We start from the raw sequence: 14,847 nt of genomic DNA on the forward strand, positions 1-14,847 counted from the left end.
TTTCCCTCTCTTCTCTCTAATTATTGCAAGTATATAATAGAAGATAGAAGAAGAAAAAGAAGAACAAAGGATAGGCGAGATTAAAATCTTACCGTGGTTAAGCAACATCAGGAATTTCATGCAAATGTAATCAGACAGGTCAAATTTGAGCTCCTGAAGTTTGGAGGACAAATCGTTGAAAAGATCTGCCAAGGAAGGAACTCCGAGTAGGCCTAGGCACAGAAGATCAAACTTTTGGCCATTGTGAAGCGTGGTCTCATCGGGTAGATTATTGTGCAACCTTTGATGTAGATGATCAAGCACCAACATGTCCGACCAGGAGTGCTGCAGTAATTTCATTTGGTCGTCGACCTATTAAAATGAATTTTTTCCTTTTTACATTGATATTTAACAAATGTAAAGGATACAGTATAAATAATGATAATGATCGCGAAATACGTTTAATGAATACAAATAAATTTAATGAATAAACATCGACACATTATATGATCGTATAATATGATCGTAAGTTGTAGATTGTGGATTTGATTAAAAAAAAAAAAAAAAAAAAAAAAAAAAAAAGAAAAAGGAGAAAAGAAGAAAATCATCACGTTTAGTTTGTAAAAAAGAAAAAAGAACCGTGCAAGACAAATTTCAACAAAAATCTCGAAATAATCGAAATATAAAAGTGGATATGTGTTATGAAATTTGAGTGGCACTCGATATAAGTCTGCTTACGTAGAGTGTCAGTAACAACGATATTATACATACTGAATGGTGGTAATCACGAACAAATGAATATGTCGATGGATATCATAATCGCTTCTTTTCATGGGAGAAAGAGAGAGAGAGAGAGAGAGAGAGAGAGAGAGAGAGAGAAAGGGAAAGAAAACGAATAATATTACGTGGCCGAGGAGTTTATCGAATCTCATGCTGCGAGTGAAAGAAGAAGAGTATCGATAGAATAAAAAAAAAAAACAAAAAAAAAAAAAAACAAAAAAAAATAAGAGAAGAAAACGGAAAAAAAACAGAAAAAAATGGAAAGCGAAATCGGTATGAAAAATAGGTGCATATTGGGATCTCGATGACGACGTAATACGCAATCCTATATAATTAACATGGGTCTGCTGCTTTGGGGCAACCGCCATAACCCAGAAACGTATCTCGTTATGACCTAGATATGAGGCGATGCTTGAAATCATTCAGTGATTGTGCAATGCCGTTGGTTACCTCACATCCCCGCCACTCGTAGAGTCGAGCGGGCCAGCAACGACGAGTTATTTATCGGTAAGAACGGACCGCCGGTTTTTCCTCGAAGAGACTCTCTCGTAGTCGTACGAACGTTCGAAAAGTATTGAAAAAATGGGAAAGATCGACTGGCAAAATGTATTGTAAATAGGTGTAGAGAGAAAAAGGGAAAGGAAAGGAGGAGGAGGAGGAGGAGGAGGAGGGAGTGGGGATATAAGGAGGTTAGCGTTACGAGGAAGAAGAGAGCCAAGCTAACTCACCTTGAGATCCTTGAAGAATACAGAGTTCCTGGCCCAGTCGACCTGCGAGAAAAGATTCTGGTCGAGCACTTTGCACATTAGTTCGAACAAATCCACTTCACACTGATTGTACGTTTGGTTCTGCAAGAGCCCAAAGAGGGACGCTTGCCACTCGCGGTCGTCGACCGTCTGCACGAAGTCTCTTATCAGCGGACTAGTTTTCAAGGGCGCGGTAGAAGGCGCGGAGGCCGGCGGCGGTCCGTGGGGTTGCGCCGACTGTTCGCCAAAGTTGAAGGCCTTCGGACTGGGGGTGGTCGAATTAGCGGGCCATAGCTTGCTATCGAGGCCAGGGTTGAGGTTGTGCAGGTGATTACCGGCGGCGAGGTTTTGCTGAGAGGAAGGGGCGATCAGTTGATGCTGCCCAGCTCCTCCTCCGCCGCCTCCTCCTCCGCCACCACCGCCGCCACCTCCGGCACCACCGCCGGCGGATTGCGTGGTGAGGAGGCCACCAGCGGCGGCGGCCACCGCAGCCGCCGCCGGAGACGGACTCGAATCTGGCGAGGACGTTAGACTCGAGACCTGAGGTATTTGAATCTCCTGCTTGATGTGCAGGAAAGGTGTTACGGTGGAAGTATAGTTTGATGGATCGCCGAGACTACCGCATATCGTTTGCAATGCCAGCTGCCGTTGTCTCATCATTTGTAGTTTCCGCGCTCGGTCTCTCTTATACATCGGCCCAAATTTGTTTCTACCGCCTCTCATGCGGTCCTCCCGCACAGCTGGAACATTGATAAAAGCAAAAAAGAAAACGATTTAGAAACGGATTACAGCTTTGCCGACCTCTGACCCCGTCGCAGCCTTCTCCTCCATCTCCTCTCTTTAAACGAGACTCGCGTTTTGTAGGGCGAACACGCGGCGAAACCGGCAGTGTTGCCTATTTTCGTACGACGCGTTTGCTTTGCTCTATGTCGTCGTCGCGAACGCACGCTTACATACTCACACACACACACACACACATTTTAACATATAGAAATACACAGGCGCGATCGACGTATTCGCGCGCTCCTCGAAAGTGAAAGGAGGTTGAATCGCGCCGCTAACCCGCCGTCGCTGCCGTCCACTTCTCTGTTGCTCTGTGCCTCTGTGCTCCTTCTTCTTTCCCCGCCCTCTTGCCCACTTCCCTCGGCCCTCCTTACCTCAGCGTAACCCATAGCTTCGTGCTCTCAGCCCCCGGACCCGCGATCGACACCGTCGTCGCGACACCGCCAACGGGGACCGCACGCACTCCTCTACTCTTTCACTCTTTCTTTCTTTCTTTCTTTCTTTCTTTCTTTCTTTCTTTCTTTCTTTCTTTCTTTCATTCTTTCTTTCTTTCTTTCTTCCTTTCTGCCTTTCTCACTCTCACTCACTTGCCCGCTCACTCGTTCGCTCACTCACTCTCACTTCTCTCCTTTCCGAAGCCCTCCGCGTTCGTCGCGTTACGCATACCAGACCAAAGGCATGGCCCAGCGTCAAGGTTCGCGTCTAAACTTGACATCTCCCTCCCTCCCTCTCTCCCTCCTCATTCATTTCTTCCCTCCTTTTCACTTACTTCACACATCTACTTTTCGATGCACCTATGGTCTATCGCATATACCATAGTATGGTATATAATACGTATGTACGATCGAATCAAAAATTATTCAGGATTCTGCGTCTAATTCTATTCGGTTAATATGCGCCATTGAAGAAGTATCTTTTTTTGTTTTCATTTATTTTTTTTTTCTTTTTCTTTTTCCATACGCGTTTCTCTTCCTTTCTTTTTTCTTTTTTTAGATTGTTATACTTTCGAGTTTAATTGTAGTTTCGAAATAACGTTATTACTCATCGCGAACTCGATAATGTACGGTCTATATAACGAATAAGTAATAATAATTCTAATAATTGCGTTTGTCTTTATCTAATTCTATTCCTTTATTTTTCTCTCCCTTCTCTATCTTCAATTGGCTTGCGCGCAACACGATATCCAGTTCCTATTGATTTTTTTTCCTTATTTCTTTTTAATGGAGACCTTCGAAAAGCGATTTTATTATCGGTAACCAGGAATATATACGAATTTGAATTATCATCTTGATATGTGTCATTTGCCAACTGTGCATACAAAGGAAAAAAAAAAAAAAAAAAAAAGAAAAAGAAAAAAAAGTAGAAGGAAAACGAAAAAAGAGAAAAGAAGAAAAAAGAAAGAAAGAAATAAAAGGCAAATTCGCGAAATATACCGTTCGCTTGTGATTCATGAATTTGATACGATTACGATGACAATTATCTTCGTGTTTCGATGGCATCTTTTTTTTTTTTTTTTTTTTTTTTTTTTTATTATTATTTTATTTTATTTTATTTATTTTATTTTTATTTTACACGAACACGAGATCAGCTCGTTTTAGTCGGGACACACATACGATTCTCTGTGATTCTACACACGGAAATATTACGCAATTCATGGGAGTGTACGTCTACCGGAAAAGTTTGATTATCAGTCCGTAGCAGATCTTGCGCTTCTTTTCATCTCCCGCGATAAATGCTCGTTCGAAATGAACAGCTGTTTAGTACCTAGATTTCCACTTTGGGTGCGATTTAAAGAGCTTGTGAAAGAAAAGCTCTAGATTATTCAAGAATGAAAGAGCAAATACACTCGTCGAAACCTTAAAGGGAAGAAAAAGGAAGATAGATAAATAAATAGATAGATGTATAGACGAAAGGGAAAGGGAGATCTACTCTACGGATCTACGGATTCGAAGACTTTAAGTCTTCCCCATAGAAATTAAGAGGCGGTCACGTGAGAATCGTTGGCTATGGCCCAGCCAATCACACGAGGGCTCTTTTCCTATGAGAACACGACCGTTAGAGTGAAATCATCGAATACGTTGCGAAAGACGTAATAAAAAAAAAAAAAAAAAAAAAAAAAAAAAAAAAAAAAAAAAAAAAAAAAAAATGGATGAAAGTGGCGAACTGTTCGTGAAATTCGAGAAGCAGAGAGAATACCGAGGAATAATTCTTAATCTGACAAAAATATTGAATAATTCTTCCAGTTTGGAAGAGAAGAAAAAGCGAGAAACCAAAAGGAGAATTTCCACGATTGGTCATCTAAATGGCAAATGGCCAATGAAGAAAATTACTCGTGTCACGTGACCAATGAGGACCGATCAAACGATAGAAAGCGCGGACACCGACATAAGTAGGTGTAAGTGACGCAAATTCGGGTGTGCACGGGCGAGGAGCCGAGAAAGAGAGCCCGAAAGAAATAAAAGGCTCGATGTAAAGAAGACGGTGAGGCTTCACTCAACGAGAGATTACACAATCTCTGCGCTGCGCGCCGCCTCAACCTTTCTCCCTCACCTCTCCGGAACTCAACGAGAAGGTAGGAGTTGAACAGGCAAGCAAGCAAGCAAGCAAGCAAGCAAGCAAGCAAGCAAGCAAGCAAGCAAGCAAGCAAGCAAGCTAGTAAGCAAGCAAGCAAGCAAACAAGCAAGCAAGCAAGTTGGCTGGCTGGCTGGCTGGCAGACTGGCTGGCAGGCGAGCAGGCAGAGGAAGGCAACACACTGGCAGTAAGCGAGCAGGTATAGCACCGTCTTTCAACACGACACGACAATTATGAAATTCGTGAGTCCCTAAATGGAGACTCGTCAGCAGCCGTTTGCACGCGTCCTCACGATATTCCGTGCTTCCATTGTGCCTTCATTGTTTCCCTTCTTATGATTGAATACTACTTTAAAAGATTCCAATAAACTCGGAATCTGACCACGTGGCAAACAGATGCGAGACGTTTGTTTGTCCCTCTTTCTCTCTCTCCCTCTCTCTCTCTCTCTCTCTCTCTCTCTTTCTCGTTTTCTCTTTGAACTCCTCTAAGAAGATGAATTGTAAAGAATTGCTGATAATAGTAACGAATTCATCTCAAGAATGTACACCATCTTTCTGAATGACCATATCTTCTGATCCTTTAAAAAATATTAGTTAGGATGACATTTTTGTTTCCCATACGATCGAGACACGTTAATCTTCTTAACGATAAGTTTTGAACTTCTCCCTAAGAATTTTCCGCATGTATGTGTATCAGTGAAATTATAATTTGTTCATCCAATAGAAAGTAAGAACAAGGGGGAACGATGAAAGACTTTAGCCCGTAGGCATAACGCTGGAACGAAATGTCTTTACCTCGAATTTCCAGACGACACTTGCGCAAGTATCTCTTGGGCTTGGACTAAAGTCGTACGTACGTAGCGCTGTTCATGCCCTGCTGCTGTTGTTGCCGTTGCTATTGCTGCTGTTGGTGCTGCTGCTCCTTGTGACTCGTAAATGCTTTACTATTTGAAGTAAAGAGTAAAGGGACTAACTTTACTTTTTAAGGGGTAACGCACGTTCATTAAAGGATTCATTGAGTGCTACCAACGGAAGATGAAATTAGGGTTAAAAGTTGAAGATTTATTTTGGGGATGTCGATTGCTTTTAAAATGAAAATCGATGATGAGTATAAATTTCTAAAGCAAACAAAGAAATTTTTGTTCTTTTTTTCTTTTATTGTAAGCAAGTATTCGAATAATAGAACAATTATTCTAACCTTTTAATTATTCGCTGACGTAAAGTTGCTTTACTTATTCATACAATTTAAAATTATCGTTTAAACGCAGTCATTATTCCATCGGTGTATAGGTAATAACAAAAATGAAACCGATAAAAGCTCATACGCGTGGTATTATAGATGGCAGACCTTGGCCGATGAGAGACAAGCATTTTAGCCGTATCCATGATATTTCTACAATATGGGCGTTCGAGTAAAGAGGAAGGAAGAAAACGGAAAACGAATGAGGGTTTAGTCAACGAACCACTTCGATGAAAGTTAAATTATGTCAGGATTCTCGCATACCTACAGATAATTGCTTTAAAGGAAGATCCTCTTTAGATTAAAATTTACATACGCGCAAAGAGAACATGCAAACCGGATTGTAACGAACACTGCCGACATTCTACTTAAGATAACAATGATTATCGTCGATTTATTTAGAAAACCGTCGATATGTGAGTTTAAGAAATCGTTAAGATCGATAAATTGTCGGTGCGTTATCGTGTCCTACCAATATTTGTTATTTGTCTAAACGATAAAACGATACTTAAAGCTTTCAGACGAAATAAAGGAAGAAAGAAAGAAGAATGAAAGAAAAATCGAAGTAAAGGACGAGTTACGTGAACGATTCACTAGTTTTTATCACAGATACTCTAATTTTACAAGCTCGCTCTTGTGGAAAGACATTAAAGATTCATTTCCTATACGATGGGCAGTGAGGCGAGCACACGTGCGTGCGTCGTCTTTATTCGTATTATTGAAATAAAATGTTACGCACACCGTTACGGTCGACCTAAATTAAATTTTCTTCGTAATTCTGACTAGCCTAGAAAAATAAGAAACTGCTTCCTTTCGTAAACGCTCGCAAGCATTCTGGAAACTTTCCGCGTTAGGCAATGCCGCGTTTCCACTGGTAAGAACGCGCCGTGGAAAACGGCGTGCAAAGGCGGCAATTACGACAGCAACTCTTTCGAGATTCGCTTAATCGCTGGGCCTTCGGGGCCTAGACCTAGTTATATTTCAATTATATCGGCCGCACGAGCCAGATTACATTTTCGCGAACGAACTTCGCGGCACACCAGATTAACGTCGATTCTCGTAAATCATTGATCAATTAAAAGAGCTTCCTCCCTTTGACGAACAACAACTTGATACCGGCTGACAGCAAAGATACCGAATGGAATATTTTTGGAAAAAACACATGGAACAATAAAGAAGGATTTATCCTGCAAGTCGATGTATGATTTATTATTCGTTGAAATAACTCATGCCTCGCGATCGCGATGTGGAAATAATAAATGAAAGTGAGAACAGTTATTCTACGATTGCTTTTGGAAGAGAAAACAGAGCGTTGATAGCAAAAAAAGAGACTCCGTTGTCCACATTTATTGCCTGTAATAAGGTTAAGTTCGAACGCAAGCGGGTTTGCATAGTGTCTCGTGTGTGTGTTGTAAGTGTGGATACGAATGGATACGAAAATGATCGAAGTTTCTCGAGAAGAACCGAAAATAACCGAGAGTAGACGAGTTGCCAACCACGCGCACGTTCCCGCGAAAATGTTCTTTGACTCGGCGCCGTATTGGGTAAGGGAGCGGGAGGAGACTAGAAAGCTAGAAAATCCCACTACAGTACTTCGTACATTGTAACATTTGATGCAAAATTATGATCTCCAAAACGAATAAGTCGGAAATAGTCATTTGTCAAAGTTTTAACGGAAAGATCATTTAGACATCCGCATATATTGCGCTTGCATTAAAAAAAAAAAAAAAAAAAAAAAAAAAAAAAAAAAAAAAAGAGAGAGAGAAAAGAAGAAAAGAGAAAAAATAAGAGAAGAAAAGAATAACATTTTTCTGATCCGAGCAAAGCGTACTTTTATCTGTTATAATTGTGCAACACTTTTCGCGCCATCATTCGAAACTACTACCAACCACCCACATTTGCTACGTTCTTTTTTTCCTCCGCATTTTCGTAATATATATGACGTTACATTTATTTCATTACAGCATCACGACGAAGTTAGTCGATCGCGCATAAATCCGACCCTAATCTAGACGCCCTCATATTTATGTGCAACGCGAACGAAGTAAGCAAGATTTAAGAAAAGAGAAAGTTCGTTGAAACTCAACTAAAATCCAAGTAAAATCCAACGCAAATATAGAGAAGGAAAATGAAAAGGAGTTGACATCGCGAAGAAAGAAGTAAAAGCGCGTTGATTAAAGAAGAAAAAGGAACGAACTTTCTCTCGGATGAAATAGAAGAACGGCCTAAAATCGAAACTCACCCTCAAGCTTCATGCCGACCTCGATACACTTTTGGAAGCGACAGTAGGGACACCGCTTCCTCTGCGTCTTGTCGATGTGACAGGATCTTTCGGCGACGCACGTATAGACTTTCTTGTTTTGGACGGTGCGCTTGAAGAAACCCTTGCAAGATTCACAGGTGAGTAATCCATAGTGATATCCTGAGACCTTATCGCCACAGACCGGGCAGAGTTCCTCGATAACGATGTCCTTGGTGTCAGGGAAATCGGAGGGGCAGGGTAGCGAGCCAGTCACGATACCAACCCCGACCTGGCCCAAGCTAGGATGACAAAGAGTACCGGTGTGTACAGCAACATTGCCGCTAGTTGCTGAGGTTCCAGTTGTCGCGTTGCTAGCGGTAGGACCGGGTCCGGTACTACCAGGACCGTTGCCTCCGCCGGCATTGCCAGCAGAACTGGCGGTACTGGTGCTGTAACCTCCACCGGCTCCTCCACCGGCTCCTCCACCGGCACTACCTTCGAGAACAGACGAGTTGCCGCCACTGGGCACGTTGTTGTTGTTGTTGTTGCTGTTGCTGGTGCTGCTGTTGTTGTTGTTGTTGTTGTTGTTGTTAGCGTTACTGTTATTGTTGCCATTGGTATTGCTGTTGCCGCCAGGTCCAGCTCCGTTGCTACTTCCAGCCCCTGTTGGCGAGAATAGACACGTGTATACCTTCTTGTTGCCGCAAGGCCCGCTCTCAAGGGCGGACGACGTGCCGCCACCGCCACCGCCACCGCCACCGCCACTACCGCCACCGTTACCGACCCCGACCCCGACCCCGATCGCGCCACCCCCGCTACCGCCACTCCCGTTCCCGTTCCCACCACCACCGCCCCCTCCTCCTCCTCCTCCTCCTCCTCCTCCTCCACCCCCTGTCGGCGAGAACAGACAGGTGTAAACCTTCTTGCTACTGCACGGTGAATTATTGCGTTTAAAAAAACCTTTGCAGGATTCACAAGTGAGAAGACCATACTGATAGCCCGACATCTTGTCGCCGCACATCGGACACCTCTCCTCGAGGGCGGTCGCATAGAAGAAGGCCGATTCGAAACCCGAGATGCCACCACCTTGAGATTGCGCTTGATTGTGGCTCGATTGTAATTGTTGCGATTGCGATTGAGAATGGGACTGCGCCTGCTGTTGCTGTTGCTGCTGATGTTGTTGGTGGTGGTGACACATAGCGGATGACGGGCTCTGGGCGCAATTTCCATACGGCGAAGAACTATATTGAGCCTGCGGCTGGGGTTGCTGCTGTTGTTGCTGCTGCTGTTGCGGTTGGCCAGCGCTCGCCGCACTTTGAGGACTGCCCTGAGGACTTAGATGGAACGGTGACATATTCAGGGACATCAAACCCGAATGTTGCTCCATCTCCAATAACATATCACCCTTGCGCAAGGACCGCACGGAAGAACGTTTTCGCGTAGCGGCGCATATAGTAAGGTATACGAGGCGACCGTGATCTTTACGGAAAACGGTCAAAATTAAGGGGAGGTGGACGACGACGATGGTCGAAAACGTGTCACTCTCGTGGCCCTTTAAACAGGGTCGAGGGGGATTGATAACGACGGCAACGACAACAGGGTTGTAGATAGAAGGAAAAATACAGCTTTTTTTATTTCTCTCTTTCTTTTTTTTCCTTTTTTCTTTCTAAAGCGTATGATGACGAACGTACGGATGGTATTATCAATCACCGAGTCACGTTTTTTTTGCGCGGCACAGCTTCACTCAAAAAATCATCGGGCATCGTGAATTCCGTTCCGATAGAGGCCGAGCTACGTCCGAAACATCGCCGAGATTGCGGCACGATATAAGAACCACGAGTTAAAATCTTGACGGCTTTAGAATCCACCAGGTAGCGTGTAGCAGCACAACGAAAGGGAGCACCAGAGCACTAACTCACTATAAAGGCTCTCCAACTTGAGGAACGGTACACCAAAAACAAACCACCACCACCACCGCTACCCACCAGCAGCACGTAGCACCACCGGGATATTGCCGTTTTAATATTTCTTTCTTTATCTTTTGCTCGTTTTTTTCTCGCTCTTTTTTACTTTTACGGTTTATTTCTCTCTTTCTATCTCTAAATATTTGTTTTCTTTCTCCGTCTTCTCACTGCAATCCAATGGTTATCTCGTGCGAGAGACGCGCGCGTACCGAAAGAATAGGTAAGAAAGGGAGGTGGCGGTATCGCGCGCACGTGTGCGTTAAAAGAGAGAGAGAGAGAGAGAGAGAGAGAGAGAGAGAGAGAGAGAGAAAGAGAAAAAGAGAGAGAGAGAGAGAGAAAGAGAGAAAGAGAGTAAAAGCTTCCACCTTAGCGGAAACGTGATAGTAATGATGATTGTGTACTAATAGTAATAAAAGTACTAACAGTTCTACAAGTGATAATAGTAATAATATTTTAAAAATAGTACTTTACGGCACTCGTTTCGGAAGAATAATATTTTTGCGCGACGTTAAAACGATACAAGAGAGAAGAGGCGTATATGTAAGAGTGTAGAAAAGGCGCGGTAGGCGTAAAAGAGGGAAGGAAGGAGTCGTGTACCGCACGCGCACGACTTGACAGCTCGGCTATCTGCGTGCGACTAGAGTTGTCTTCTCGCCTCGTTGCTTTCCCGAAGGGCCCGCGCCCCCTCCTCTACCGTTGCCTCCGCCCTACCGTCGACGAACGGAGGTAGAGTAGGTAGAAGAGAGCCACGAGTAGAGTCGAGAAAGAAAGACAGACAGACAGACAGACAGACAGACAGACAGACAGACAGAGAGAGACAGAGAGAAAGAGAGAGAGAGAGAGAGAGAGAGAGAGAGAGAAAGAGAGAGAACGCCTCAGCGCGGGGAGAGCGCCGGGCCGCACCACCGCACCGCACAGTGCCGGTATACGCGTCACGTATATCGTTGGCCAACGCGACAAGGAGCGGACACGATTATCGCGCTCGTAATGTCTTTCTCTCTCTCTCTCTCTCTCTCTCTCTCTCTCTCTCTCTTTCTCTCTCTTTATTTCTCTCCCTCTTTCTTTTCCTCTTCTTCTCTCTTTCTCTCTCTTACACTCTGTCTCTTTTGTAGCCACCGATAAAAGGAAAGGAGCCTCTTCGAATGAAACGTTTGGCGTGACACCAGGAGGAAGCAGGAGATACGAAGGAAAGAAGAGGAGTAGTACCTATCGAAGATATTAGGAAAAACAACAGCACACACTAGGTACGCGCGCGCGCAATGGAATGGACGGATGACTCTACAGTAGTAACGGGTCGCGCACTATGTGTATGTCAGACTCCTTTGGCGTTTCGGTAGGTACAGAGAAGAGAACGCGCGCGTGTCCCTTTACCGACGAGCGGCACGGTGAGCGAACACGAGCGAGCGAGACGGAGAATGCATCGAGCTGAATAGACGGAGACAGAGAGAACAGAAAGAGAGAGAGAAAGAGAGAGAGAGAGAGAATCGACGGTGGGAGGTGAAGGAGGAGGGAGTAATGGCGAGAAGGAGAGAAGGGGAGGCACGTCGCGTCGTATATCCAACACAGCGCACGGCATAAGTGAAAGTGATTCAGCAGCAGCAGCGCATGCCACCGCGCGCGCGGCCAGGTGCCCGCCACCTCCACCTCCACCGGGACCCACCACCACGACGACAACCACCACTACTACCACCACCACTACCACCACCACCACCACTCAATCGCCGTCGCCGCCGCCGCCGTGTCGGAATGGAGGTGCCTCAGTACATACTGGCCCGGTGCTGCTGCTGATGCTGCCAGTGGTGGGAGGAAACGAGGGAGGGCGAGACGACGGAGGGACGGTACTGCCGCGATCGAAGGGGGAGGACCGTCGCCGCCACCGCGCTCTGCCGTTCCTTAAGAGGGGATGACCTACTTACGGAACCAGGTCTATGTCGGCAGCAAAAGAATTGTCCACTCGCCGACCTACCGGTTTCGCTCTTGCCCCTTTTCGCTCTGCGCCCTTCGCGTCTTTTTTTCTCTATCTTCTTTCACTACTCGATATCTTCCGACACGTTCCAACATACGCACGCACGCACATTGCCCGATAATTTATTTAAGAAGCTCTTTCGTCGATTTACTTTCTTGACATATCCTCCGCGTATTAAAAACTTAAAATGCGGGACTAACATCGACATCATTTTTCATAGAAGCCTCGAGGTAACGTGACATGAAAGAAAGTGTGCAAGATAAAAAAAAAAAAAAGAAAGAAAAAAGAAAAAATAAAAAGAAAAAAAAAAGAAGAAAGAGAGAAAAAGATAAAGCAAGAAGTAAGCATAAAGATATATAGTAGGGAAAAGCAAAAGCAAAGCATGTAGAGAAGCAAGGGACGAGTGTGTAAACGGGCTCGGAGCAAGCGCGTGGTAGGTTGCGAGACAACGGGCCGTGGCTGGGTCAACAGTAACGCCGTTGGCACTCCCCGACAGAGGCAGTGGCTCTCAGTGTGTGCGTATACTTGGTAGATGTACGAGGCAAAGGAGGTGGGGAGACCCACTGACCCAGTTCGCTGAGAACATGACGCAGCCGCGACTCGCTCCCTCTCGTTTCTTCTCTCCTCCTCCTCCTCCTCCTCCTCCTCCTCCTCCTCCTCCTCCTCCTCCTCCTCCTCATTCCTCCAACCACCTCTATTCCCTCCCCTCAGACCCTCACCGCACTATATTCCCTCTCTGCGGCGCTCTCGCTCACGTACATGCCGGAGGCACACGCACGCCGTCACCGCCGCCCACCATCGCATCCGTCGCACACCAAAGTCGTTGCGTCGCTATTTCTCTCTCTCTCTTTTTCTGGATACGCGTTTCTCACTCCTTACAATTAGTGCTGCCATGGGCCCTCTTTCTTCACCCTTCTTTTTCTTTTATTCACCCCTTCAAAGACATTTCTTACGATTCTAGCAATTTTTCTACTCCTTTCTCTCTCTCTCTCTCTCTCTCTCTCTATATATATATATATATATATATATATATATATATATCCCTAGATCGTCGTTCCTCACATGTCGCATAATGCTGCACGTAATGCACACATACTTGTCAACCATGAATGCACGCGCAAGTGCGTGTCGTCATCGTCTTTGCGTGTCCGAATGCTTGCTAGAATCATTTTCAAACGCAAAGAGGAGCCTCGAGTTTATCGAAGATAAAGATAGATATAGAGACTTTTTCTCTTTTTCTTTGTTTTCTTTTTTGGAACTTTTTACATAGGGACGATCTCTAATAGATGGATCGATCGATCGATCGATCGATCAATCGAAGGATCGATTGAAAGGAAAGAGAGACGAGAAACCGCGATGAGATTATACCTGTAGATAAAGTTCTTTGTTCGGGCAAACACGAATACGAAATACCTGGACTGGATTTTATTTTGACCGTGGCTATACGATGATATTTACCGCAGGTAAAAAGCATCGGCGAAAAAAAATGGCGGACTGGCGGCGGCGCTGCCTACTGATTGTGAGCGAGCCAAAGTGGGGGAGGGGTCTCGAGACGAAAACGAAAGGAATACGATCGGAACGTACGAAAGGGACGACGGAAGAAGGAACGAAAGAAAGTGAAAGCCATGACCCAGAAACGCAAAGCATCGAAGGCTCTTCGTCGTCGTTGTCGTGTTGTATCGCTGTTTCAGAAAAGAACGACTCGAATCGATCGAGAATACGCGAAGAATCTATCTTCTTATCTCTATCTCTCTCTCCCTCCCGCCCCCTTTCTCTCTCTATCTCTCTATCCATCTATCTATCTATCTATCTATCTATCTATCTCACGTATGCGACGACGATTATTTGAAAAAATTCTCACTTCGATGGTCTCTCTAAGAAGGATGACAAATATCGATTGGAAAAAAATCAACACACAAAGTCCTTAGTTGTTCGGCATACTTTGGCCAGTTATTTTTTAACATCACATACGCGATATACGCCGGTATTCCGCGCTACTGGCCGATACAACGACAACGATGATACGCTAGCATAAACTCGCGATAACGATATATATATGTCCGATGTTATACGACAGTAAAATGAGTTCGTAAAACCACGAACAGTTCTTGCCCGTATGGACAGAAATTATGCGAACATTATCAGAATTACTCTATTTCTAGGTCGATTAGTATTATCTATCGTAATCCTTCCAACTGAAAATACATGTATATCGTTTCTCATCTATTACCCGGGACATAAGCATAAGAACGATTTCCTTCATCCCATTATTTCTCCCATTACTTAGAAAGAAATTCGCAAAAATTCTGTTAAAGCGGTGCTATCATCGAGGATTTTTTCTTTTTCTTTTTAAACGCAACTGGTACAGGTGCGATATCTATAACTTGTAATATTCAACACAAAAGCGTGTTCGCTCCATACCCCCTTACTCTCCTCCCACCCCGTAGTCTTCGTTGCTCACCCCCACCCCCTCTTTCTCTCTTCCAACAGCGCGTCTCGCTGTGTGAAGTGTGCCAAGGCCTACCCCACTCCGTAATCCCATTTTCGAAACTAAAAGTAAAATCTAACTCATTGTA

The 14,847-nt window shown here is 44.6% G+C and overlaps 1 protein-coding gene across 1 annotated transcript in view; it reads right to left on the reverse strand.

Annotated features, from left to right (window-relative positions):
• LOC124953756 (nuclear hormone receptor FTZ-F1-like) overlaps positions 1 to 14,847 on the reverse strand; it is a 37,829-nt gene that overhangs the window by 3,572 nt on the left and 19,410 nt on the right. The window contains 3 exon segments of the mRNA XM_047505609.1: positions 93 to 351; positions 1,488 to 2,245; positions 8,342 to 9,004. Coding sequence (XP_047361565.1) covers positions 93 to 351; positions 1,488 to 2,245; positions 8,342 to 9,004 — 1,680 coding nt within the window.

This window comes from Vespa velutina, chromosome 13 (assembly GCF_912470025.1).
Source record: "Vespa velutina chromosome 13, iVesVel2.1, whole genome shotgun sequence".
Taxonomy (NCBI): Eukaryota; Metazoa; Arthropoda; class Insecta; order Hymenoptera; family Vespidae; genus Vespa; species Vespa velutina.